This window comes from Vidua chalybeata, chromosome 23 (genome assembly GCF_026979565.1).
Source record: "Vidua chalybeata isolate OUT-0048 chromosome 23, bVidCha1 merged haplotype, whole genome shotgun sequence".
NCBI lineage: Eukaryota > Metazoa > Chordata > Aves > Passeriformes > Viduidae > Vidua > Vidua chalybeata.
The window spans coordinates 5648644-5675027 of NC_071552.1; the positions used below are offsets into that span (position 1 = coordinate 5648644).

The 26384-nt window shown below is 46.7% G+C and overlaps 1 protein-coding gene across 4 annotated transcripts in view; it reads right to left on the bottom strand.

Moving 5' to 3' along the window:
- Window positions 1-841: 841 nt before the first annotated feature.
- The window catches only part of CDON (cell adhesion associated, oncogene regulated), a 56433-nt gene continuing 30890 nt past the window's right edge, over window positions 842-26384 (bottom strand). For 2 of the 4 annotated variants that reach the window (XM_053963282.1, XM_053963283.1), the window contains exons 9-20: window positions 24910-25202; window positions 21792-21966; window positions 19461-19589; window positions 17962-18168; window positions 17153-17334; window positions 15891-15996; window positions 12471-12593; window positions 10806-11033; window positions 9479-9753; window positions 7077-7156; window positions 2423-2679; window positions 842-1521 (exon numbers count right to left, since the gene is read on the bottom strand). In XM_053963282.1, coding sequence (XP_053819257.1) covers window positions 1355-1521; window positions 2423-2679; window positions 7077-7156; window positions 9479-9753; window positions 10806-11033; window positions 12471-12593; window positions 15891-15996; window positions 17153-17334; window positions 17962-18168; window positions 19461-19589; window positions 21792-21966; window positions 24910-25202 — 2222 coding nt within the window. In that variant the 3' untranslated portion in view covers window positions 842-1354. Of the gene's footprint in view, window positions 1522-2422; window positions 2680-7076; window positions 7157-8925; window positions 9078-9478; window positions 9754-10805; window positions 11034-12470; window positions 12594-15890; window positions 15997-17152; window positions 17335-17961; window positions 18169-19460; window positions 19590-21791; window positions 21967-24909; window positions 25203-26384 lie in introns of those variants that run through there. The other 2 variants (XM_053963284.1, XM_053963285.1) reach the window with 2 other exon arrangements.

A 26384-nucleotide genomic window follows, 5' to 3' on the forward strand; every position in this document is an offset into this window, starting at 1 on the left:
GGTGATGAGGCCCTGGCACAGGGTACCCAGAAAAGCTGTGGCTGTCCCAATCTTGGAAGTGCCCAAGGCCAAGTTGAATGGGGCTTGGAGCAGCCTGGCATAGTGGGAGGTGCCCTGCCCATGGCAGGGGTGGAATGGGATGAGCTTTAAGAATCAATCAAATCAAACTGTTCTGGGATTCTATGAAATATAAAAAACCCCATCCCAACACTTGGAGCAGCCCATGGAGCTGCTGCTACTAAAGCAGATCTCAAGGACTTCCTCCTCACACAGACATCCCTCCCCAAACCCTGTGCCTGACAAAGCTGCACCAGTAGCCCTGAGCTCCCCAGGGCTTTGGAGCAGCTGCAGCCAGGCTGGCACGGCTCCCTCCCTTCCCAGACTGGCCAGGGACACGCTGCTCTGGGCTGTACGTGTCACCTCGGGGTGGCCATCACTGTAAATTGTGCTTCATTTCTGGGGCTTTGCACTGTGACTCGTGTGGGTGGAGGGAGTGCTTTGCAAGCACTGGTTTGATTTATTTACCGGGATTAAATTTGGAAAGGAAAAATTAAAACACCCACCCAAGCCCTGCAGTTAAGGCTGCAGCACCTCCATCGTGTCCAGGATGAGTGGGCTCCTGACAGTCGTGCCCAGGGCTGCTGGGAGCTGCTTCACCATGACTGGTTTCATTTCAGAGCTATCCAAGCTGTTAGTAATCCCTCAAACCAAGAGCTGAACTGAATTTTGTCTTCTGTGAGTGGGAAAGTGAGGCTGAATTTCCACCTGTACTTCTGCAGAAGGGTTATTGAGCACCTATAGATACAGTCACTGACTCAAGTTCTGCTTCAAGCTGCACAGGACAGATTCAACCAGGGCTCATTTTTTAATTGATCTTATTTCCTCATCGGGATCTTCCCAGAAAAACCAAGAGAGGCCAGGAGGTGTTGATGGAAAGGAGGGTTCAAGTACCATGTCACTGAGCTGCCAGGGAGGTGGCAGCTGTTGGTCATTTCAGACCTGCTTAAATCCCTCTCTCAGGCTCCTTGTCAGCACTTGTCCCACTGGTAAATTGCCACGGAAACACACTCCACATTTCCCATCCTCATTCTTTATATTATTACAATTCTTTTTTATACACATAACCAGGCTAGTTTTGTGGTGTGTGGGCAGAAGAAAAAAACAACAAAAAAGGGATTTCAAGGCATAAATAATATAAAAAGGCAACCATTTTGAAACCAAGATACATTCATATGACACTACTACAAAAAATAAATAGTGACTCTCTCTGTTATAATTAACATCCCCCCGTGACTCCCTTTCAGCGGTGCTGCGGTGCAGTTCCTGGCCTTAAGTGGGGACAACGGTCACTGCCTCAGGTTTCCTGCAGCTGGAGCTGACAAAGGTCCCCAGAACCATTTAGGGTGACTCCGGATGAACTCCATCCTGGCTTTTCCTTACAGTCCTTGGAAATAGGCTGAAGAATGAGGGGACTCCAACTCAAAATGTGGTTTGATGTTTCCGAGTGCAGGAAGCTGCCGCCTGCAAAGCAAGAGCAGGGCGGTGGTTGTGTCGGGGTTTTCAGGAGATTCTCTGTCAGCTCAACAGAACCACATGCCCCCAAAACTCTTTAATTCCAGTGGGTGATGCTCTTTGGGCTCAGGCTCATTCCCACCATACCAGGCACAAGCACAGGACATAGGCTCTCTCCCAGCACAGCACCTGTATTGAACAGCTCATGCTGAGGAAGGTCAGCCCAGCACTGGAATAATAAAACCTGCTCCGAGATGGCTGCTGCTGAAAACAGCTATGAAATAATGCTGAACCTTTAGGATTCATTTGCACGTGGTCACAATTCACAAAACTGCTGCATTCATCTCAAATCAGCAACAGCTCCAAGCATTTGGTGGAAATGAAGCACTCAGGAGTTTGTGGCACCAAGGCCACACTCCTGGTCTGGCACGCCCTGCCAGAGGTGTGTCCACCTGAACCTCCCTCCCCCTGCTGCCACGGGGTGGGTGCACAGGGAGCAGCCTGATTTCAGCACGCAAAGTGCAACGATTCCAGGATGGGACAAGGAACAGGTTCTCCTTCCACCAGCAGAGACCAGGTCCCTCCCTGTGCCGGTTCCTGCCTCTAGGATGGCTCTGAAATGCTTGTGTCCTGTGTCGGGGCCAATGGGTGTGCTGTGAGTGCAGCATCCATCAGTCACAGCCTCCTTGTGTGTCAATGAGCCCTTTTTAGAGGCATCAATCACAAGGGCATGGCACTGGAGCAGCACTGCTCCCACTTTCCACGATGGGAAAGGCTTCACCTTCCTCCGAGCCTGCTCTTACAAGGGTTTAATTACTGGCTTCTCTGCAATAAATTAAGCTCCCTACAGATGTCCTACAGAATATTCCCAGCTTCCCAGCCAGGTGCTATCCTCTGTGGGATGCCTCACCGTCCATGCAATCCACAGAGAGCTGGCTCATGCCCCCCTGACAGCAGGGATGCTGTGCCGGGGGCTGCTCCGCGCTCTCCCTGCCCTCCTCCTCCAGCCGGGCGCTGCACTCGGGGCTGGCCGAGGCCAGGCACATGGCCACCATCACCTGGGGGCTCAGCGGCTTCATCTCCACAGCGTCCTGCTGGAAAGGGGCTCCCAGGGGCACGACGGGCAGCGCGCTGCTGCTGAAAGTGCCATTGGTTTTGGTGAAACACCTGCGGGAGGGACAGAGGCCAAAGTTACTCAGGGTGGCTTCTTCCCCCCATTTCTTCTTCCCCCCCCAACTTTTAAATGTTTTACCACATCAACAATCAGAGCATTTGTCAAATCAGTTTTAAATATATTTCTGGAGCGATTAATAAAAGTATTGAGTGGTTTTTTTTTCCTCCCAGCAGACAGCTGAAAACATTCAAAACACGCTCAGTTCCTTCCCCCATCAATTGAGACCCAATGACCTGACTTGTGAGTCCACTTCTCCATCAAAGCAACTCCATAAAACATGTTTTCACTGCCAAGATAAAGAGCTCAAATTTGAAACCCAAGCAGCACACTTAGGTACCTTGAAAAATAAATACTAAGTGTTATTGGAGTGAATGCAAATTAGAAAAATAGATGCAATATAACAAATTTAACCCCCCTGTTCTGCAGTGTAAGTCAGATTGTGGCCCTGTAATACCTGTGTAAAGCTGTGGAATTGATATTAAAGCACTGAATAAATTGTTACAGCTGAGGAACTTAAGCTTTAAACAAGAAGAAGCAGGATTTTGACACACATACCATTGTGGCATGAGGGAAAACACCTCAGTGTTTGTAGCTCCATGAACAATGTGGCTCTCAGGGAACGTTTATATAAACAATTCCTACATAAGAAAGCCATAAATACCCAAAAAGTTAAAGGTTCACCTGCACAGCTACTAGAAATTTTGAGAAACTACATGCCAAGATGCTCCTTGGTGCAGGACAGAGATAGATCCACAGATAAACACATGGAAATAAGGATGGAAAGTGTTGACACTCTCCAGTGACACCCCAAAATGCTCCTGTGAGAGCTGAGCAAGCTCCAGGTCTTTATGTGCTAGTGCAGATACAACTCTGAGCACCCTTCTTCTCTTTTTTTCTGACCAGATGTAAACCCATCCCTCACCGGCTTTGCTCACAGGGATCAGCCCAGCGCTGACTGCTATCTGTCATCCCTGGGGCTGTGTAAGACTGGCATTTGGAAACACAAAAATGGATCCCTGGACCTGCCTGCTCAGCTGCTGGCTCAGCAAGTAGCACCATGTGCTGCTCCAGACTGATTCTGGCCCACACCTGAGCAAAGCAGATGAAAAATTGCTGGAAAAGGAGGAAAGATGGACTGGGACACCAGAGGTGCCAGGGATGCAGCCAGCAGAGCTGACCTCGACAGCAGCCCAGCACTGAGCTCAGAAGGGTTTCAAACCAGGACATGTTAACTTGGCAGTCTCAGTTAAGTCCTGCCCAAGTTCCAGAAACCACTTTTATGCCATTAAAAAAGTCATGGCAATATGGAAAACCATCACACTGGAAGGACCTGATCTACAGCCCTGTCTAGAGCCTCAGTTCATACCTGAAACCTGACCAAAACCTGATCAATACTGCCAGAACTGAAAGAGCAACAAAACACCCAACAACACAAACTTGTCAGAGGAAGAACTGTAATGAGCTTTCCCTCTGGCAGATGCTTCACCTGCAAAGCCAGAACAGCACAAATGGGTTCTCTCTGGAGCCTGCTCCCCTCCCAAAAACTGTGAGGATGGAGCAGCACTAAGCTTCAACCTTCACTCTCCTGTTTTGTCCTCCCACTCCTGTAACTGCCTCCAAAATCATTATTCCAAGTACCAAAATACCACAGAAGCCACTGGAGAATCCACATGAAACACATCTGGTCCTCAAACAAATCCATTTATTAGTTTGCCTTTCTCTCCGCAGAGGTTTTGACTGTACTCACTTATTATTTAGAAAAAAAGGCTCAGAGAAACCCATCTAAATGTTTGGGTTTGCACATTTCTGGGGGTTTCTTCTTAAAGATACAGGGGTCAGTGAAGTTCTCTGTATTATTGTAAGAGCTTGAAGGATGTTTCAACACAGCAGTTCAGCCTTCTAAGCTTCAATAACCACATTTGGATGGAAACTAGCCATGGGGATATCCAGAGCAGAGTGTGGAGGAAGACCCTTGTAAAATCCCTGCTGGGAAAACACATCTTCTATCAGTTCTTAATACTGAAACCCTACTAAACCATAATCGAAAAAAAAAAAATCATGATTTAGATGAAAAAGCTGGAAAAACAAACTGATGTTCCTACATTTGAATTATGTATTTCAGATTTCTGATCAAAATACAGTGAATTTGCAAAGGAGAGAGATCTGCAAAAGTGTAAATTCCTCTGCAAACGTCAGGTATCTTGAGAGCCTTAGCACAAAGGCACAAGAGAAGAAAAAAAGATCAGTTCTCAATCCTGTCAACCACAAGTTTTGTCCACAATAGCAAAGCAGGTCTCCAGTTTTCAGCAGCTTCTCCCTCTGGCAAGGCTCCATGAGAAGTTATGAGGGATAAAGTGCTAATTTAAACAGAAGACCCAGGGATTTCAGCACTGGAATAATAAAACCTGCTCCGAGATGGCTGCTGCTGAAAACAGCTATGAAATAATGCTGAACCTTTAGGATTCATTTGCACGTGGTCACAATTCACAAAACTGCTGCATTCATCTCAAATCAGCAACAGCTCCAGGCATTTGGTGGAATTGGGTCAGTGAGGAATTCATGGCACCAAGGCCACACTCCTGGTCTGGCACGCCCTGCCAGAGGTGTGTCCACCTGAACCTCCCTTCCCCTCCTGCCACGGGGGAACTGCCTGATTTCAGCACGTGATTCCAGGGTGGGATGAGGACAGGCAGGTCAGGGGGACAGCCCTCACCTGTGCAGTGCGCTTGAACAAATTGGGGAAAACACTCCAGCCTCAAATTCCCACTTACCAAAACCTATTGGGCTGGCTGCACTAACCCAACAGGCCTTCCTCCTCCTTCTCCTCTTCCTCCTCCTCACCCTGGCCATACACCCAGCTCCCTGGTGTAAAGCTGAGGCACGTTCTGGTCCTCTCCATTCCCCTCTCCCATGTCCTCTTTCCATTCCCCCAGCACCAGGACAGGAACAGAGCGGTCCCTGCTGTGCAGCTCTCTGCCAAACCGAGGTTAATGATCCCCTCCGGGGCAAGGCAGCTGTAAGGGACAACTTGTTTCTCTATCAAGCAGTCAAATATAGAAAGGGGCTGTGAAAACTCAAAGTTCAGGCCCTGCTGATGACCTCTGGGAGGAGCAGTGCAGTTGCAGAGGATGGAACTCTTTCCCTCGCTTTCTTACGGAAAAAAAAAAAAAGAGCAAATAAAGACCTAAATGTGTTTAACACTGGAAGCAAGCTCTTAATTACAGTGTAACACATATGGTGTGTTCTAAATTACCACGAGTCTCAGACATCCTGGTGAGAGCTGCTGCACAGCCTGCTCAAAATCACAGCATTGGTGCGTGAGGGAACGTACTGGGCTTTCCTGAGACCTGACAGGAACTCTGGGCCAGGCAAGGCATGCCCAGCTCCACCTGCGAGCAGCAGCTTGTCAGCATTACACTGGCATGCACATATTTATGGAAGCAAGAAGGATTCAAAGCTCATAAGTGGTGTTTTAAAAAGTAAAACTATGAAAATAAAGTGAATGTGTTTTCTGCCTTCAACAACAGCTTTATTGTTCAACAGGGGTTGGACTCCATGATGCTTGTGGGCCCAACTCAGAATATTCAATGATTTGATTATTAATTTCAACTCAGCTTAGCCAGATGCACACCTAAAGGCAGCTGAAGATTTTAACAATACTGAAAAATCAAAATATGATTGAAAAAAAAGCCCAGAACCTACCAGTCAGAGCAGCCCAGCTTGTCTGACTTTCAGTCATTATTTCTAATAATGAAAATAACCAGAGATTTAGTCAGCAGCCTAAGGAGGACAATAATTTCAAAAGTGAAAACTTAGTAACTTTTATTAGGTTTCCCACTCCCAGCTACAATGCAGATGACAGATTTTCCCTTATTCTACACAAGAATCCTTTTTCACAGGAAAAAAAATGTATCCCACTCTGACAACGGCTGGTCATCTCCTCCTGAAGGCCTCAAGAACTTCAAATCCCGTGTTTTACAAAGAACAGCATTGTGACGGCAAAGGAGTGAGTTGGTTAGTGTTCTTAAGGGAATGTCAGGAAGTGTAAAATATAGAAGACCAATTAAATCCGATTTGACAAGCTCCATATGGAATGATTTTGTTATCTCAGAACTGAAGAAAAACACAGGAAATACAGATTTTTTTTAAAAAATCCAGTGCCCAACCTGCCTCACTTCCTAGAGGGCATCAGAGGAGCATGTTGAGCAAAGTGAGCTCTGGGGTTTTAACAATTTGTTTTATTCTGTCCTATGGAAAATCCTCAACTGCTCTTGAGGTCATCCATGGAGCTCCTCATGCTAGCCAGGACTCCAGCTCTCATCTTCTGCCAACCCCAGCTCCACCCCAGCACACAGAGGGAGCGCTGTTCTCTGGGCAGGTCATTTCTCACCTGTTATTGTTCCGACAATTCCGGCAGCTGATGCACTCCGAGGGGTCAGCCTGCGGCACTGTCGTGTACATCCCACCACCCTGCAGCAGGAAGGATTAACAATTAATAATTAATCAAATGAACCAAATCACTATTGGGACACCCAAGAGCTCTTTGACTCAGTTTCCCCACTCCGATCACGTTATCGATGCCCTGCTCCGGGCTGTACGTGGCATGGCAACACTGAGCGATTGTCCAAAGGCCAGGGGAGGGCTTTGCCAGTGTGTGTGTCAGGGAAAAGTAAATAACTGCAGCTTAGACAAGTATGTGGTCATTTCCCTGGTCTGTTTTCAGCTTAATATGCTGAGGTTTAATTTAATAAACACACTGTAAATATATTTATTTTTAACGCTGATGACAGATACGAAAGCGAATTGCTGTTCATTAGCACGCAAGGCTTGTTTAGGGAGACAGAGGATTAAATTTGCAGGGCTGATGTCACATACAAACCCATCCCACTTTCCTGTAATTACTCCGATTAGATCAGTTTACTTCACTACACTGATTTTTGAACCGTTTGGTATTTGTACAGATGGGGTAATTCCTCAGCCAGCAATGACTCCGGGTGAGAGGGATTTTGTGTTGTTGGTTTTGGCTAACGGGGCCATTACAAGCCAGTTGAAATGCCCAGATTAACACATACCTCATTGTTAGGGACCAGGCAGACAGTGATGTGGGAGCCACTCCAAGGGGCTGCAGAGCCAGCCTCCTGCACTGGGCTCCAGGAGGGAGCCAGGCTGGGAAGGCTCACCTAGCTTTTGGCAGCTCAGCTGGTAGACAACTTCTAGCAATCTCTATTTTTGCAAAAACAGAGCTTATCCTGAAGTTTTTGAGGGATAGGGAGCACTGAGGAAATGCCTAATTAGTCTTGATTGCCATCCTGGCCAGTTTCTCCCTTCCTCATTTAACCCAATCATTGAAACAATAAAGAGCGACCTAAGGAAGATCAGAACATCCTGTTCCTCTGGTAGCCTCACCCACGTGCCAGTCCCAGCCCCTCTCCATGGGCAGAGATTGTGTGACTCAAACTGTCTACAACAGGGAGTGGGGAAAGGAAAACTCAACCCCATCACCTGTTCCCAGCAAGAGAGCAGTGCTGGGTGGACACCTCAAGGCACAGAGGAGCTCCAGGCAACAAGACCTGTGTTATCACAAACGTATTTCCTTTTTTCACCCCCAAAAAAATAAAAATGGGAGGGACAAAATATAATGCAAACTCCCAGTCTTTCTCTCAGGCAAGCTTTTGAGCACAGCGAATGTTGCCTCCCTGAGAGCTTGGAGATTTTTGGAGAGTTTCACCCACTGGGAGGCTGGAAAGGTCAAAAAAAAAAACTAGTTTGGGCTTTGGTTGCTCTTGAAAACAGCCAAAAGTGGGCACTTCTTGCTCCATGGGTAGGCCAAAGGCAGAATGGGGTGAAGAACTGACTGGTCTGGGCTCAGACTGGAGGGAACTGAAGTGGCAACTACTGTGCAAGTGCTAATTTGTTGTTCAATAAAATGAAGTGCTTGTGCTCAATTACCAACACAAACAATAGACCCGTTTTTTTTCTCCAGAAACAGCATGGGTTATTCAGACTTTTGAACTTTTTCTTTCAGTTTTCCTGGGCAATGTTCACAGTTTTGAGTAAGTTTAGTAAGTTTGAATGCAAGCCATCTGTTTCCATAGACAATAATGAAATCATTATTCTCTCTTGGAAACAGGACACGTTTCAGCAAATGAAGTATTTTTCCACAGCATACAAAGGCTGGATCGCAGACTGAAATTAGTTTTTAATTTTATTTTCAATTTCAAAACAAAAAACGAGCCTGTCTCAACAGTCACAAACAGGGGATTGAAAAAAAAAAAAAAAGCAGCATTATTGCTCTGCTACAGTTCAAGATGTATGGGGCACTTCATTCCATGGAACCTCCTGCGCCATTCGTGCTTTGCCATAATTAATAGCATTGCTCAGAGTTACAGATCTGAAACAGGTGGGGGAAAAACGGGTGATCCATAAAGCTGCAGAATAAGCAGCTATAATTAAATGTATTTAACTTGGAGATTGAGAAATACCATATGTACAAGTAAAGTATCTCAGCTCAGCACTGAGGCATTCTCAGAGCTTACATGCTGTTAGGAGGAGGGTAGAGGCAGATTTCCCAGAGTAACTGGAATTCTTGCTGTCATCTGATATTCTCAAATGAAAACCATGATGTTTGCATCACAAGTATCAGCCCAGTTGCTTCCTCTGGGATAAGGAATTCAGTGGAACTGGCTGTTATCAATGGATGAGTATTCCCCCATACAAATTAAGCCTGCTTCTACAGCCCCTGAATAAACCCCAAGGTCTGGGCTGAGCCTCCCACCCCGTGTAGGACCTTACATTCACAAGGTGATGGGGATGTTCATAGTCCATGTGTGTTCTGGACAGGGAGTTGGTGTGCCCTGGGTACAGTCCTGCTCCTCCTCCACTCATGATCCCATTGACACCATTGGCAGCTTTGTGATGGATGTGGGGACAGCCGTTGCCGAGGCCGTTGCCGAGGAAGTTTCCATGGATGCTGCCGTTGACTCGGCTAGTCCCGGGTAAGGTCGTGTACTCAATCATCTGCCCGTTGATTTCTGCCCCTTGGTAGAGGTAGCCTGGAGGGTCGTACTCTGCAAAAGACATTATTACTGAAAGCACTTCTACTGATAAAGGAGAAGCTAAATGAGCATCCCTAAAAATAAAGGAACTTATTATTTCTTTCTCTAGCTTTTGTGAACTAATGCTGATATCCAACTGCTTAGCATACACAAGTAGACATGGCAAACGGCCACACCCTGGAGAGCAGGCCAGAAATGTTGGTCTGGAAGGACCTGGCTGATGTCAATCACTACAAGAGCATCCTAAAACCAGGCCTTTTGTATCACCAACAGCCCTTCTACTGTATCTGCGATAAGCTGCTTCCAGAAGATCTCTCTGGGCTGCAGCTGAAGACACTATCTTCATTATCTCCTACATTTCTCTCTGTAGGAGAGTAAGAGCATTTAAAAATAACCACAGGCCATGGCAAGAGCAAGGCTGATTTATGCACAAGGAGCAGAAAAGGCCAGTGCAGAGATTCTGCTGGCTCTGGGTTGTTGGTGGGTGCAGAGCACCTTGCAAAGCTCCTGCTCCAGGCTCCTGCTTGCTAATGAACAGGTTTTCATTATTAATACTTCTCTGGAAGACTTGGCCATTGAATGCCATCTCATTGTGCAGGGACTAAGAGGTAACAAGAGACTTGTCATGGAGCTGCAAGTTCTCTTTCTTTCCAGATGCACTCAAGAAAGGGAGAGATCCAGGGTTTAACTCTCCACAATTTTAACAAGTGATTACGACTACACACATTCTGCCTCTGCAATCATCAGAGACCTATGCAGGGGCTTAAAGTTAAACACAAACTGCAGAAAATTTACTCAGGCCTGTCCCACACTATTCCCTGGGTGAAACTGCATCACAATCCTCCAGGGATGCAGCAGGACCAGAAGCATCAGTGTGAAGAAATTGAGACATTGCTGCTCTTAAAAACCCAAGTCTGCACCTAAGGCACACCTGGAAGTACAAGTCTCTACAGAAATGCAAGCTGGCTCCTAACAGGAAACTGCTTCCCATCCATAAAACGCAGCATGGACATTCCTAATTTTACTCTGGTAATATTTTCCTCTTGAAACCAACCCCCACTCACTCTGCATGGCGTTCTGCTGCCGGTTCTTCCAGAGGCACATGGCGATGAAGACGATGAGGATGAGGACCATGACCCCCAGGACACAGCCCACGATCAGGTAGAGCATGTCACTGCTGCGCACGGGGCCGCTGGCAGCCACGGCCCCGCTGCCCCCGGCCCGCTCGGGCGCGTTGGGCGGCGTGCTCAGGTCTCTCACTGGATACTCAGACGCTCCCGGCGTGCGTTTCACTGGATGAGTAGAGACAAGCACGTGTACATCCACCAAATGCATTTTCTAAATGTGTTTTTTCATCATGAAATGAAAATAATTACTGCCGAGTCCAAGTCCCGATGCCTTGCAAAGGAGGTTTCCAAGTCAATATTAAATCCTACAATGAGAATGCCAGCTCCTATTGGGTAATAACTGTTTGCCTTGGAAAGTGGTGATTATTCCGCCTGCTCACCCGCTCTTTGAGGTCACTGGAACTTTAACGAGCCACTCGAGGTACCCGTGGCTGCAACTGCTCTAACTCTCAACTTGAAAGAGCACAAATCTTTCCACTTCTGAGGTCAGGAAAAACCACAACACTCATTTCTCTCGCCCAGGCTCTGCCAGATGACCTGCTCTTATCTGATGTGAACCCTGCTAACCCCCTTTCCAAACCACACAGTTGAAGATCAACCAAGAGATGAACAGAAAATCACTGAAAATGAGATGCTGGTTTAACCCAGGAATTGCATTTACATTAGTTTCCAGTACACCACAGTTCAGATTTATTTCATTTGACACTAAAACCCTAAAAGAGGTCCCTGGCTTAGGAGTGAAGCTGGTCAGAAAGACACAAGCACCTCCATGCAGGTATGCTGGATAAACTGTATCACTCTTATAAGCCTGGGGGAGATAAATTTTAAAGAAGAGGCAGTGTGAATGACAGATTACATCTTGCCCATTTTAAAATTAGAGAAGAAAGTTATAATCCTTGGAGGAGGGAGACCAACTGTGTGCGCAGCCTTGAAGCCCTGCAGCTCCTACTCCTTCCTTCAAAGGTTTCACTACTCACTTCACTGAATTTTGATGCTTCCTCTCCCAGAGGGCTTTTTTCTTTTTTTTTTTTCTCAAACATTTTTTCATAGCACTGCATTTGAAGTTTACTGTCTGCATTTTCCCTTTACAGCCTTACTTGGTTTTAGAGATTAAAGGAGACAGGAATTCTTCGCAAAATAAATGTGACTGCCATATCTGACACTTCCCGAGAACAGTACAAACTTTGTGCCAGAGGCATGCAGGATTAGGGATGGAGGCAGCCAACACAGCCATCAATTGCTGTGGTCTGCACTTATACAACGTGTCACAGAGCCCTGAAGACATAAAACAGATGTACAAATCAATTCTGTCATCTTCAGGCGCATGGTTGTCTCCTAAGGAGAGGCCATCAGCAGCGCAGAGGCAGCAGCACTATCTCTGAGGGCAGGCAGAGCTGCAGAGCTCTGCTGAGAGCCTCAGGAGTGCAACGGATCACTTTCCATATGTTCAAAACAATCCCAGCTTCGGAAGACAAAACAATCCTCCGAAACATTCCAGAAAATTATGGTCATCATTGCAGCTGACTTTTGTGCTGCACAAAAATTCCCCCAGTGGATCTTTCCCGTCCCAAAGGCCACCTCGGCTCGGCCCCGCAGCCTCACCTTTGGTCTCGCAGATCATCACGTTGCTGTACTCACTCTCCCCTCCCTCGTTGTAGCACTGCATCTTAATGTCATAAGAAGTTTCAGGCTGCAGGTGATTTATCAGGTGCCACTGCTTCGTACCTGTTGGGGGGACAAAAAGTAAATTGATTGCAGCTCATTTACCCACAGGAACCAGAATTATGGACAACGACCATTGCAGAGACCTTTTCCACCAAATGCAGGGGCACTGCAGCTTGTCTTGTTAGCACTAAAATCTTCAGTAGTGGTTTATGGACTTAGCTGAAACCATGGTCCACGAGTGGCATCCCAGGACAGAGGGTTGGAACTAGATCATCCTGAAGGTCCCTTTCAACCCAAATTATTCCATGACTCTCTAAGACTTATCTTGTGAAATTGCTTATAACAACGACCTTTTGATGAGTTAAAGTGAGGGCTTTTTCAGTATTTTCTTTTAAAGAAAGTCATTGTCTACAAAAGCCAGAACTCACTAAACTCAAAACCCAGACATCCAAGTGCCCACACATGTACATTTTAAGTTCAACAGCAGCCCTGTGCACCCTGAACATGGAACTGTCAAAGGGACGGGTTTAGGGTAGATTATGCTGACTATTTACTTATTATTTATTTATTTATGCTATTATGCTGACTATTTACAGTACACTGAGCAAATAACAAGGAAAATGGACACAGAGAGCTTGGGACAAGGAAGAACTTGGCTGTGAGCAGACTTTAGAGATGCAAGGTACCACTGCAGCCATTGGTGTCACACAGAAAGGACACGTCTGGGTTGCTCAATTTGGCCAAAACCCCAAATAATGGAACGTGCATTTTACAACCCATCCTGGGAATGCAGCAGGGCTGTCCCGGTGCCACTGCCCCTGTGCCACTGCCCCTGCAGGGCCTGAGCCCCAGCCCGAGCCAAGCAATCTTCTCTAACAGGATGGTTTTGTCATCTCTGGCCCCTGGCCAGCATTTCATTTAGACACCCTCCTGAAGTGCTCAGTACTTCAGGATAAATCACTCCCAGTTTTTACTTTCACAGGCTTGTGACAAATTTTACTAAATAGCGACTTTTTTTTTTTTTTTTTTTTTTTTAAGGGAGTTTAATTAACTGTTTGAGTGCTCTTAATCCCTCTTGGAAAATACCACCTTGAACTGTTTCCACTGTTTCTAAGGAACTGTCTACCACCTACTGATTTAAGCATTAATAAAAAGGCTCGGGCGTGCTCGGCGGGCCGGGGCTGTCACCGTGATGCTGCTCAAACTCCTCCGGGACCCCAGCCCAGGTCCAGACCCTCTGCCCGGCCCCAGCAGGGCGGGGGTACCCAGGCGGGCCCCTCTGGACCAGGGGCTGCCCAGCACGCTCCGTGTGTCCATGTCCCAGTGAAGGCGGACAAGCCCTGGCTGAGGCTGGAGCTGCCTTTCCCTAAATCGCACGTTTTCCCAAGATTCAGACTCGGTTTTCCCGGCGCCCCCACCCCCAAGCATTCCTTTCGGTAATTACTACACCAGGTTTTAGGTTTCCGCTTCAAACCATTAGTGGAACTGGAATCAGTACAGGCACTTTAACTGTCCTCTTCGTGCACCATTAGCAAGGGAAAACATTTAAACAACTGACATCAGACTGCATTTACATTTAAAATTCAATCTCCAGAATTCTCGAAACAGAGAAATTCAGACCAGAAACGGAGAAATGCAGACCATCGCTGCAGGACAGGGGTGTTTTTTTCACTTTTGCTTAAAGTGGCTGAGAGATACCGCGGAGCCATCACAGCTTTTTGCTTGGTTTTTTTGTTTGGTTTTTTTTTTTTTTTTGTTTTGTTTTGTTTTTTTTTTGGTTTTTTTTTGTTTTGTTTTGTTTTGTTTTGTTGTTTTTTTTTTCCCTTCAAATAAAATCTGATTTTGCCTGCAGCGGCATTTATAAGGAAAAAAAAATTCTGCAGAGTTTTGAATGTCTCGAAAGACAAGACTTAACAGGAAGCGGTGAGGAAAGCCTGCGGCAAGCACTTAGCTAGCACAGGCATCACAACACTTTTTCCACAACGCATGCAGTCATTTCAAGATAAAATTCCCTGTCATAAAGCAGATTAATTCAAAGGTAACAGAGGGGGAAAAAAAGCAAAGAACAAGTGATTTATGGCAAAAAATACCTTAAGTCACATGTTCCTCTACATATTTCACATCAAGTGCTTCCAATCACAACTTAATTGAAAATAGTTCTCTTTTTTTTTTTTCCCTCCTGAAAAGCTCATTTAGGGGAGCACAGTAAAGAAAAGTTGAAGCTTAAATCTTTCCACCAAGTGATTTCTGTTGCAGGCTCTGGCAGAGCGGAGCAGCTGCTAATGGTTTCAGACTGCCACAAAGAGTTCAATACACACACGCTCGGAAAAAAACCCCGAAACAAGCTAATTTCACAGCACAGTGGAGCCCACTTAAACAACTAACTGCTCAGTGTATAAGACTTATAAACACACAAGTTCTGTCTAGCAAAGGCTAAAATACATTTGCAGATGAAGGTGAAGCCTGCATAAGGTTCTTTAAAGCCTCTGAGCTCAAGCTCTGGATCTTTAATAGCTTTATAGTGTGCAAAAGCTTATGTCATGCATCAAAGTACTATGTGCAGTATTGTCTGGCAGGGGAAAATTTTCAAAATAAAGGTCCATTCCTCTTGTAACTGAATAAATGAGGGGGAAAAAAATAATTAACGTCATTGGGCCAGAATGAGATCACTGCATTTGCTCAGCCCGAGCAATAAGGACATTAAATAAAATATTTTTTAAAGGGTTTTCCACTTCTGGACTAATATAGACATTATCTAATAACTTCTTCCAGGAAAATGATGATCTAATATGCACAGGGGAAAAAAATAACTTGATTAAAAAGCAAAATGAAGCACAAACATACTTGCATTTGCAGAGTGCTACAGCACTTGAGGCTAAAAGCAACTTCCTTATAGCAAAAGTGATTAGGCAAGGTAAGAGGAGAGAAGGGCAATTACACACAAGGTACTACCAGCTTAGAAAATCCACGCTGGGGTAAATAATTTTAAAAGCCAGCTAGTTGTTAGTACAGTCTGTAACCCAGATGTTTTTATCCTGGGTTAAACCTCATTTACACTGCTTTCTCTTTATACAACTTGAAGCTACACCAGTTTAAATAGACCTTCCTTAAGGATTTGCAGCTCTATAACAAGCCAAACTTAAACCCTGTATTTAGCTCTCAAGCTTCCATGTCAAAGAGGCTTCAGAGGGAAGAAACCAGCTCACGTGTGGGCAAAACCCGACGTTAGGGAGTTGAGATAGCTCCTTCTGTGAGATATATTATAAAGACTGCTTGGGAAAAGCAGTTTAGATTTCATATAAACACAGCCAACATGGCTACAGGGTGTCCTTCCCCTTCTCCAAGCAGGCACCGTACCGTCCACAATATCCCGCTTGTAGTCGCTGTCGTTGTCGCTGTCCGTGGGCCGGTAATAGATATAAAATCCTTGGATGGGCGTGTTGTTGTTGCTCGATGTGATGTACTACAAAAGAATTTTAAGAGACTGCATGAGAGAAGAAAAGTTTTAACTGAGTCCTTGCTGAGTTGTCGTCACCGAGTAGCTCATCCTCTGCAAATATGAGTATTTTTAATAAGGTTGTGTAAGCAAAGGTGACTGAACTCCCCTGAGTAGCCAGAGAGCAGGATGGGTACAAGAGACTGAGCTTGGGCCAACACTTGCCTCCCACATCACTTCCCAAACCCTCAGTTAGGCTTTGACCATGCACAGCCTGAAAATCTGCATGATTAATGGAAATGGAAAAGTTAAAACCATAAAACTCTTCAGAAAGAGTTAAGGTCACTCTAAAAATCAGCTCAAGAATCTTTAAGTTATGCAGCCTCCTGAGGAACCAGAGGTTATTTTAAGTTTATTATCCTTAACATCTCTTAAGGCTGAGCTAGCAGAGCAAACTAACACTGGGAACTCTACACATTAAATCCTCCAAAGTATACCAGGGGGTTAGATTTCAAAACAAGAGCAAAGAATTTCTGTGGGTTTCAATAAGGACTTTAAAGTACTTGTTTACAATAGACGAGGTAACAGGGGAAAGGAAAATGTTTCTCTAACATGAAACCTCCACTGGACGTGGGGGAAGACGGCGGGTTTGAAACACGCTCCCAGCCACCCCAGCCTGGATTGACAAAAGCAGCAGGAATTGCAGGAAACTGAGCCAACTCACTCACAACTCATGGCATGAACAGGGCTTGGGACAGAGTTAAGCCCACTGGTGCCTCTGAGATGTCTGTGCCAGAGCAGGTGGACTGGGGCGGCTGCAGCCTCTCACTGGAGCTGCCAGTTGGGCACATCTGGCGTAACCCAAGGAGGGGTGTGCGGGGTCCCCGCAGAGCTGGAAGGGGAGTGGGGTGGAGGGAAGCTGGGAGATGGTGCAAAAGGCAACAGACAACTGACAGGGCTGCCTCTGAGTGGGAAAAAGTCTGGAAATGGGGGCAGAGGGCTCCAAAGGCACAAGTCCCATTAAGTCCCCCAGTTCTACCATACAGCCCCATCCTAGGAACACGATCATCTCCAGGTCTCGTGGGGGGGAGGAAAACCCCTGCTCACCACTCCGCAAACAGCTCTTAATCCTCGACTTTGCAGCACGAGCTGTGGGAAGAACAGGCAGAACTGCTGTACCCACCGTCCATTTCAGCATGATCTGGGTGTCGCTGATGGCTTCGGTGTAGGCGATGTGCGGGCCGGCGATGGGCCGGCTGGAGAAGCGGCCGGTGAATCCGGCCACCTGGTACGGGCGCGACGCCGCGCTCCGCGGGCTCTCCCCGTAGTTGTTCACCGCGATCACTCGGAACCTGTACATTTCTCCTTTTAAGGGAAACAGGGAAAAGAAAGAAGCCCTTGTAGCAAAACAAGTGCTGGAAAGAGGATTCAAGGAGAGACTAAACAGGTTAGGAAGTAGTTTTTGCACACCATCTAGTCAGAAAAGGAGTCCTTGCCACAGACTGATGTGGCGACATAAACAGCTTCTGGAAGTTACTCAAGGAAAATCCAAAGGCTATTGGAGATACCTCCATCAACTCAGGAAATCCCTAAACTGGTGGGCACTAAGAAGATGCTTCAAAGGATCCCTATCACCATCCATTCCATTTTCTCTTGTGTTTTTTGCCCGAGTTTTCAGGCTAGACACTGGAAGAAGTCAGGACAAACATTTTTCCATTAATGCATTTTTCTCTACATTCTGAGTGTTCACTAGAAGGACAATTAAGTTAAAAATAGCAGTGATACACAACCCTTCTCTCCACATGAGCAAGTATTAAATTATGGTGTGGTTTTTTTCCACTTGGAAAGCCAGAAATCAACTTAAATTCACGTAACGAGCTCCTAGGCCATACACAAAACCCAAACCTAATCGAGCAGAAACAGGGCAATCCAAGCAGAAGTTAAAATGAAAAAAACTGAAGAGCTGCAGTTATGAAAGATCATTTCTGATACCTGGCTCCAAGTTCCTAACTTCCACAGACAGCTTGGAGGGAGAGATGTTGCCAGCTGCGACGAGCCAGTCGCTGTTGCGACCCAGACGTTTGTACTCCACTTTGAAGGCAGTGATGGGGGAGCCCCCGTTGGCACGGGGGATCCACGTGACGTAGACGGACGACTCTGATGCCGTGGATATCGTGGGTCGGTCAGGAGCTTCTGGAACTGAAAGGGGAAATTCAAGAGGATTAGAGTCAGCTGAAACTTAATTTTCACTAACAACAGATTAGACTCGTTGCTGATGATTGCCTTGGATTTCACATATTAACATGGAGAATCTTTAATCCTCCTGAAATCACCACTGCCCTTACTCTGCTGAAAAGGATGGATGACGAGCAGACAATTCAAGAGGAATTAATTATCTTACCAATATAATATTTAAAAATTGTATGGTATTGCACTACTCCAACCATTTCTACATGAAAACAGACACATACACTAAGTGAAAAACATGGTTATTATTTTCAAGCCCCCAAAATCCCCCCAGACCCAATGAGACTTCAACCCATCTGCATTAACGAGTGCTGGAGAAATGAGAAGGAAGAGAGAACAAAGCATGCACCAGGATGTACTTACGGAACTCACTGAAGTTACAGGCAGCAGTGGGACAGAGAGAAGGGAAAGAGGGGTGTTAGTAAATTGGGTTGTAAGAGCTGTGAGACTTTACTAAACTAGCCTGGATTCATGAACAGGGAGCTGGTGCTGAGGAGAGGAGTGGAGCAAGGAGCAGCAGGCTGGCAGCTCTGGGGCATGAAGCAGCTGAGCATTTGCAGCCAGGCAAGTAAGGCCATTGTGTGGCTCCTCTGACATTCAGTGCTGCCACAGGCTCAGCTCCTTGCCCATGTTACTAAACCTCTCCACTCACCTTTGGCTTTACCCCAAATTTTAGATACCTCTGAGATCTCAGCCCATGAGTAAATCTGCCTGAACCAGGCCAAGGAGTTCAAAGGCTGGGGGAAGGGGGGATGAGAAAAAGGACTATAAACGTGCTCTTTTCACTGGAAACCAGGGCAAACCTCACATCTACTGGGAAGTGCTTGTATCTCCTCACCATCAGAAATAAGCCTGTCCCTGGAAAGCCACAGGAAAACATTCAGAACAGATATCACACACTTTGAGAACTTAAAGCTCTGACACAGCCACTTCCCATTTCCTCTGGCTCTTTCTCGGTGTAAGGAAAGAGAAAACCAGAGTATTTAGCAAAAAGAAACCATAGGTTTAAAAATGAGCATTAAGAATACGGGTTGTAAGTGAAAATTCTCTCGTTTTTTGAGAGCCACACATGCAGGCAGCAGCATCCTAGGAAATATCCTATGTAACAGAGTAACCTCAGAATAAACAGGAAATAGAGGAGGCAATACAAGCACCTGGAGCAGTAATAAACACAGGTTAACTCAGGTACAGCTCCTGGCAACACAACTTTTAGTGCCCAAATCACAAACCATCCACACTCCTACCTCCACTGTGGCGAGACAGGTCCGGAAGGATGACACCGAAATTATTTGTGCCTTCATGAACAATGGGATGTTTGGGGATTCCTACGGGTGGAGATGGAGCCTGCGTGTTTTTCGAGGATGATGTTCTTTCTAAGAAGATTTGACAGACAGTACATCAGTGTAGGGCCTGCATAAGGAAATGCTGTTTGTCAATGCTCACTCTACAAGGTCACTTGCTACCATGCTGCCCTGGCTTCAAATCCCAAGCTGGACAGTCAGGTTAGCAATCAGGATGTTTCTCTGGGAGAGCAAGAGAGATTTCCCACCCAGGCACTTGGCTGTGGGTGAGTGAGTGCCCATCTGCAGTACTGGCATCCACAGTGCTTAGTGGTGATGCTGCCAGCTCCTGCCTGTGCTGCCAAGCCCACTCATCACAACATCACCAGATGGGGAAAATTACACACTGAAACCCAGGTCTAGAGAAGGAGTAAAAGTGCTGTGGAAGCAGCTGGAGCCAGTATACCAGGCTGAGAGGGCTTCTGGCCTGTGGCAGTAGGGGTGGCAGGATAGTATGGAGCAGGGTAGGGGTGGCAGTACTGACTCCCCCGAATTTGCAGGGATTGACCACAAGACAGTGAAGAGGAAACACCACCTGGGTTTAATATGATGGGCTGTGACAAGTGGCTTTGCTGGTGTGAAGCTTCCTTGGCCTCCCAGTAAGCTGGGAGGGTTAGTAGGAGGAGGAACACGAGTATGAACACTAGGATGTCTTTTATGGAAAAGTATGGGTGGAATGGGATTTTGCCACAGTTTGGTACAATCCCCTGGGGGTCGTTTGAACCCGACGCGTGGAGGAAGGTGGGGTGGAGGAATGTGCACCTGTGATGATAAAGGGAGGAGGTGTAGCGCAAAAAATCAGGTAAGTGTGGGGTTTTCTACAGAGAATTCTTCTCAGACTCATCCTCTGAGGGTCTGTGCAAGGAGGGGGAAGGCTGAGAAGAGGCTGGGGATGGATGACTGTGGCCTCTCAAAATGGTGTTTGGCTTCATGGTAGCACACAGCCTATGAAGGGGGAGCAGGACGACTCCTGTGTTGGAGGTTTCTTTGTGTAAGTAGGAGCCATAGAATCCTCATCGAGCGTGCTGATGGATGCAGATGAAGAATGAGGCTCCCTTTGGAGCAGGTGAGGGACCAGTCAGCCATACTGAGCATTCCTCTGTGTGTGGCTGAGGGTGGTGCCGCCTGGGGCTGTGTCTGCTGGGCCGTGTAGGGCGAGTAGTAGTCAGCCAGGATTTGAGTTGTTAGGCAGGTGCCTGGGAGGGACCCAAAATTTCATCAGGCAGAGATGTTCTGGGGGGTAGATAGGTCACAATTAGGGAGTTGTTTACTTTTTTTAGCAGGGGAGAGATTTTCAGAGGTTGAGGACCATCAGTTTTGTATCTGTTCACTGACAGAATGATGACAAGGATGGACAGGGCAAAGGATCTAAGTATGTCTCACAAATTTCATGAAGACATTACATTCTTAGATAAAATTTAAGCTATCCTGTCCTTCATAGAATTCCAGAGGGGTTTGAGTCAGAAGGAACCTTTAAGCTCATCTTAGTCTACACCCTTCCCTGGGCAGGCATACCTTCTACTATCCCAGGTTGCTCCAAACCCCATCCAAACTGGCCTTGAATAGTTCCAGGGAGAGGGCACCCACAGCTTCTCTGGGCATCCTGTGCCAGGGCCTCACCACCCTTCCTGGGAAGAATTTATTCCAAATATCCCATCTAACCCTACCCTCTGTCACTTAAAAGCCTTTCTTGGACAGTAGTACAAAAAATATCTACTTGTTTGTGTGCTAAAGAGCACAGGCACCAGTGTCCAAGCTTGAAAGAAAAAATGCTCTGATTAGGAATGTTGTGCTTGTTGCTGTCTGCACACAACTATCAGAACAGCTGGCTTGTGGTCAGCAGAGATTGTCACTGAGGTGTCTGCAAAGCAAAGCAGGAACAGCTTTGTTGACACATGAAAACTGAATGGTGCAGAGTTTCTTCTGTGATTAAAAACCTCAACAAGGACAGACTGCTCCCGACTTTGATCCTTAAAGCAAGAGAAACCTCACAGTACAAATCTTAACAATCACCCCAAAAATAATATTATCAAGCTTTTAATAGTTTCTACTTACCAACAGCCTCACACTCAAGGAAGTTTGCCCTACAGCAATTTTAGCTATTAGAGGCTGTTCTTTAGCAAATAAATTGCAGAATACTCCACATATGGCTTAGCAGATGCCATTAAATGACTGATGTCATTAAATAAATGTCTCTGGAAGGCCAGGACACAGGGCACATTGTGCTGCACCTACCCTTGCTGGTGCGGAACGTCAGCATGGCCGGCTGGCCCTCGCCCGCGGCGCTCCTGGCCACCATCAGCACCTCGTAGAGGCTGGAGGGCTCCAGCTCGGTGAGGCGCAGCTCGTTCTCGCTGCCGGGCACTCGCACCGTGTGCCAGCCGCCCGCCGCGCTCACGCCGTCCTCCAGCTGCACACAAGGGAGAAAGTGTCAGCGCTGTCAGCGTGCTTGCAACTGCGGGCTGCTCACACCCTGCACTGCACCCCGCAGGACCTCCGCCCCTCGCCAAAACTCCTGCTGTCCTACGTTTACCTGCGGTTTGTCTCCAGCTGCTCGCAAGGGAGAAACCGTCAGCACGGCACGCACAGAACCAGGGACTGCTCACACCCTGCACTGCTCCACACGCAGGCACCAAAGCACCTCTGCTCCTCACCAGAACTCCTGCTGTTCTCCCACATTTACCTATGGTTTGTCTCCAAGTGCACGTAAGTGAGAAACTGTCAGCACAGCACACTCAGAACAGGGGACTGCTCACACCCTGCATCGCGCCCCAAAGGACCTCCGCCCCTCGCCAAAACTCCTGCTGTTCTGCATTTACCTGCGGTTTCTCTCCAGCTGCTCACAAGGGAGAAACCGTCAGCACAGCATGCTCAGAACTGCAGACTGCTCATACCCCGCATTGCTCCACACACAGGCACCAAAGTACCTCTGCTCCTCACCAAAACTGCTTTCCTACATTTCCCTATGTAGGTAAAGTTACCTATGGTTTGTCTCCAAGTGCACACAAGGGAGAAATCATCAGCACAGCATGCTCAGAACTGGGGACTGCTCACACCCTGCACTGCTCCACACAGAGGCACAAAAGGACCTCTGCCCCTCGCCAGAACTCCTGCTGTTCTCCTACATTTACCTACGATTTGTCTCCAAGTGCTTCTACTACAAATCAGCAGCTTTGCACGCACTGTGACAGCACTCCTTGGATGAACTTATTTTCCCTCTCCACGCACATACACACAGTTGGTTTTGACTGGGTTTTTTTACATTTTCACTTGTGGCTAAAACAACAAGAGCCCAAATGATTTTCAAGCCTTCAGTCAGCCTTCAGCTGTGTGCTACTAAAGGGCTGGACCCAATACCCTAATGAGAAGGAGACTTTCCCTGTACTAGACCAGCTTTCCCTCTACTTCAGCATTTATAAATATTTATTGGTAAAATGGGCAACAAAAAGTACGTCTTAGTTACTCCTTAAGGATGGCAAAAAAGTCAGCAGGGAGACCAAAGATTTGGGTTTACCAATGCACATTACTTTTTTTAAAAAACAAAAATGCTTTTTAACTTAGCACTGAAATCACCAGCTCTGTTAAAGAAAAGAAAGACATTATGGGTAGTCTCTTAATGCTTGACCTTTGCAGGAAAACATTACCCCAAATCCCAAAGGAAAAGACAAAGATTCCACCAAAAATAAACTACTAAACAATATAAGACTTTAATAAAACATTGGAGGCAGATCTAAATGCTGTGGATTATCAAAGGTTATGCCAGAGGTCTTTGTTCAACTATTTTCTTCCAGAGCAGCCACTCCAAGGCTTTTATTCCCCCAACTTTTTTTTTTTCTCTATTAAAAGAGGGAAATCAATAAAATAATTTAATGACACAAAGAGAGCACCACCCTAAAAACCAGGATAAATTCAGTGCTGAGAAATGCATGAGTGAGCACATTTAATGTGGAAAGGATTGGTGTGAGAGAAAGGAGAGCGTCAAAAAGGTCAAAAAAGCATTCAGAGCTTCCAGGGCTTATGTGAACCAACCGCCTTTGGATGAGAAATTATCACCAACAAACTCTGGCACTTGGTTTTCAGGAACCAACAGGTCAAAAATCTAAGCATTCCCTCCAGGCTAAGACAAGATCAGGATGTAGAGGATTAAAAAGCTTATGAAAAATAAATCAAACAGCTTTGCCATGCAGAAAACTGGTTTGCTTGGAAGAACAGACACAGGCATTGCTTGGTTCTGGTTTTAGAATCACAGAACCTCCTGAGTTGGAAGTGGCCCACAAGGATTATGGGGTGCAACTCCTGGCTCTGCACAAGACACCCCAGGATTTCCACCACATGATGTTAAGCAAAAGAGCTCGGTGCTGACACACCATTTTTAATGGCATAGTAGGTACTGCCCTGCAAATTTCAGTTCACTTTCATATTTGATAACTTTGGTTTAATTGAGTCCCTTTGGGACCCAGAGCAGCAAACTTGGTGATGCACTAAGGTAAAACTCAGCTTCCCTTCTACTGTCACACAGAGATTCAAGCTGGCTCACATTTAAATGCATTTTTAACTCCATTGATTTTGCACAGAACACACCCTGAAGCCCAATTCTCCATAATGACACTGTAAAGGACAGAAAAGCCTGGATAAATCTTAAAACTAGGCAGAGCAATGTATTGGTGATAATGTCAGCCATCCCTCAAACAAGCTGTGTGGGCACAGGAACATTGTGCTTCAGCTACACGCTGTGTTCTGCCTGGCCTGAACCCATGTCCTGGTTCACACCAGTGTGGAGACAGATAAGCATGCCAAATCTCTCCCTTGGAGAGATGTCCCTTGAGTGGGCTGTGATAAGATCATCTCAACCCTCCTGGATTGAGAAACCCTCCCTGGTCATGGTGAGTTCCCAGCTTGCTTTGGGGTCCCGTGTATATTCTTTGTAACCCATTGGATTTTCCCCCTTTGTACCACCCTTGCTTTTCCCCATAAAACCCCAGTTTCTGCCCTGTTCTGGATGGAGCTGTCGTCCCTGGCCTCCTTCTCAGGGTGCTGCAATAAAGGCTACCTCTGTGGAACTGCGCTCCTGTCTCTTTGTCCCTGTGGCCTGGGGACACCTCGCAAGGCAGAGCTGAAATCACTGCTGAGCTGAGCTGCCTGCCCTTTGCTGAGGTTACCTGGTGGCTGAAGGACTGCCTGAACCCCTAGAAAGCTGTCTCCTGCGGGACCTCTCTCTGGGAAGGCTGCGGCGTCCAGGTCGAGCCCCCAGACCCCGACCGGCCATCACAGCACAGCAGCAGTGCCGGTTCCTTGGGAAACCCAGAGAACCGCGGTGCGTCCCCGGCGGGGCTGGGCAGGCTGGGGACGGTACCTTGCGGTATTTGACAAAGTAGGCGTTGATGGGCAGGCCCCCGGCGCGGCCCGGCCGCCACACCAGGCTGTACGTGTCCGGCTTCGGCGTCTGCGGGGGGCTCAGGATGATGGGGGCCTCGGGCGGGGCGGCGGCGCTCGACGCTTTTTCCATCGCAGCCACATCCAGAGGAGAATTTGTTGGAGGAGAGCTTGAAAATGCCATTTCTGCACCAAAATCACCGCCGCTCTCGTCGCTCTGGGCAAGCTCCAGAGGAGCTGTTTCTCCTGCTCTCGTGCCAGTTGCTGAAGGAACTGCAAAGGGAGGGTCTGGTTACATCCCCACGATGACGTACATTCGCCCCGTGCCGAGGGGACACTAAATCATTTCAGAGTGACATTTCCAAACAAGCCCTGCTGCAAAACGTCAGGTCCAGAGGTGCCCACACAGATCTGAGCCTGGTGCCAAGCTGCGGCCTGGGTGTTTTTTCAGGGCACAGCAGTGGGGTTCAGTTTGTTTTATTTGGTTTATTTTTTTTTTCACAGTAGCAAAGAGAGAAAACCTGAAACTCAAGGTCTACAGGCACAGTTTGACCGTATCTCCACTAAATTAAGTCATGGCAATGCATATTAAAAGAAATAAATAAGTATATAGCTAAATTTGTGAGACAAACCGAGTAATTTGTATGTCGTTGTACAAGGAACTTTTCATGGCCTGCACTGGCGTGCACACAAGAGGACATTCTCCTACTCCAGTTTCTGAGGTTTTAGCTGCAATTTAGAGAAGCTTTGAAAGCTGTACAACTCAACTACTTCATTTGAAAATTTATGCTGAGAATAAGCTCAGTTTACAGGAAGATCTACATGCAATTTAATACCAACGCATTTCTAGAAATCCTTCTCCAGCCTCCTCCAACCTATTTACTTTTGCTGGTATGAAAAAGAAATCTATATAGTATCAGTAGTCTAAAAGAGGCCACAAGACAAAAAAAAAGCCCTATTCGGCTGATGCAGGGCTCGTCAGAATTCCAGGCAGGAAAAGGGTGGCAGGTTGGACATCTGAGATTATCCAGGACAAGAAAATATCAGTACTTAAAGCAAGAAGGTTTGGGAAGCAGCACAGCTCCTCAAGGCTGCACACGGCAGCAGTGGGACAGCCAGATGTTCGGAGCCCTGTCCATCCTTTCAGATTTGTGTAGGTTTATGTTACGTGCTGGGGTCTGGAAGGGGAAGGGAATGAAGGGAACTTGGTTTACAAAACAAACAAATTCCTTGGTAATGTAAAGCCTAGGCAGTGTTAGCCTGGCTGACTCAGATTCCTTCAAACCTCCATTAAAATACCAGCAGCAAGTGTGGCTGCTATTTTTGGCCACTTTTTAAAAAGCTGGGAAGGAAAGTTCTCTTTTCAAATTGAAGACATGCTCTCGGCAAGCATTCCTTGTTTGTTTCTTCTCATTTATTTAGCAATGCCACAAAATTCAGAGACAGGAAGAAGGC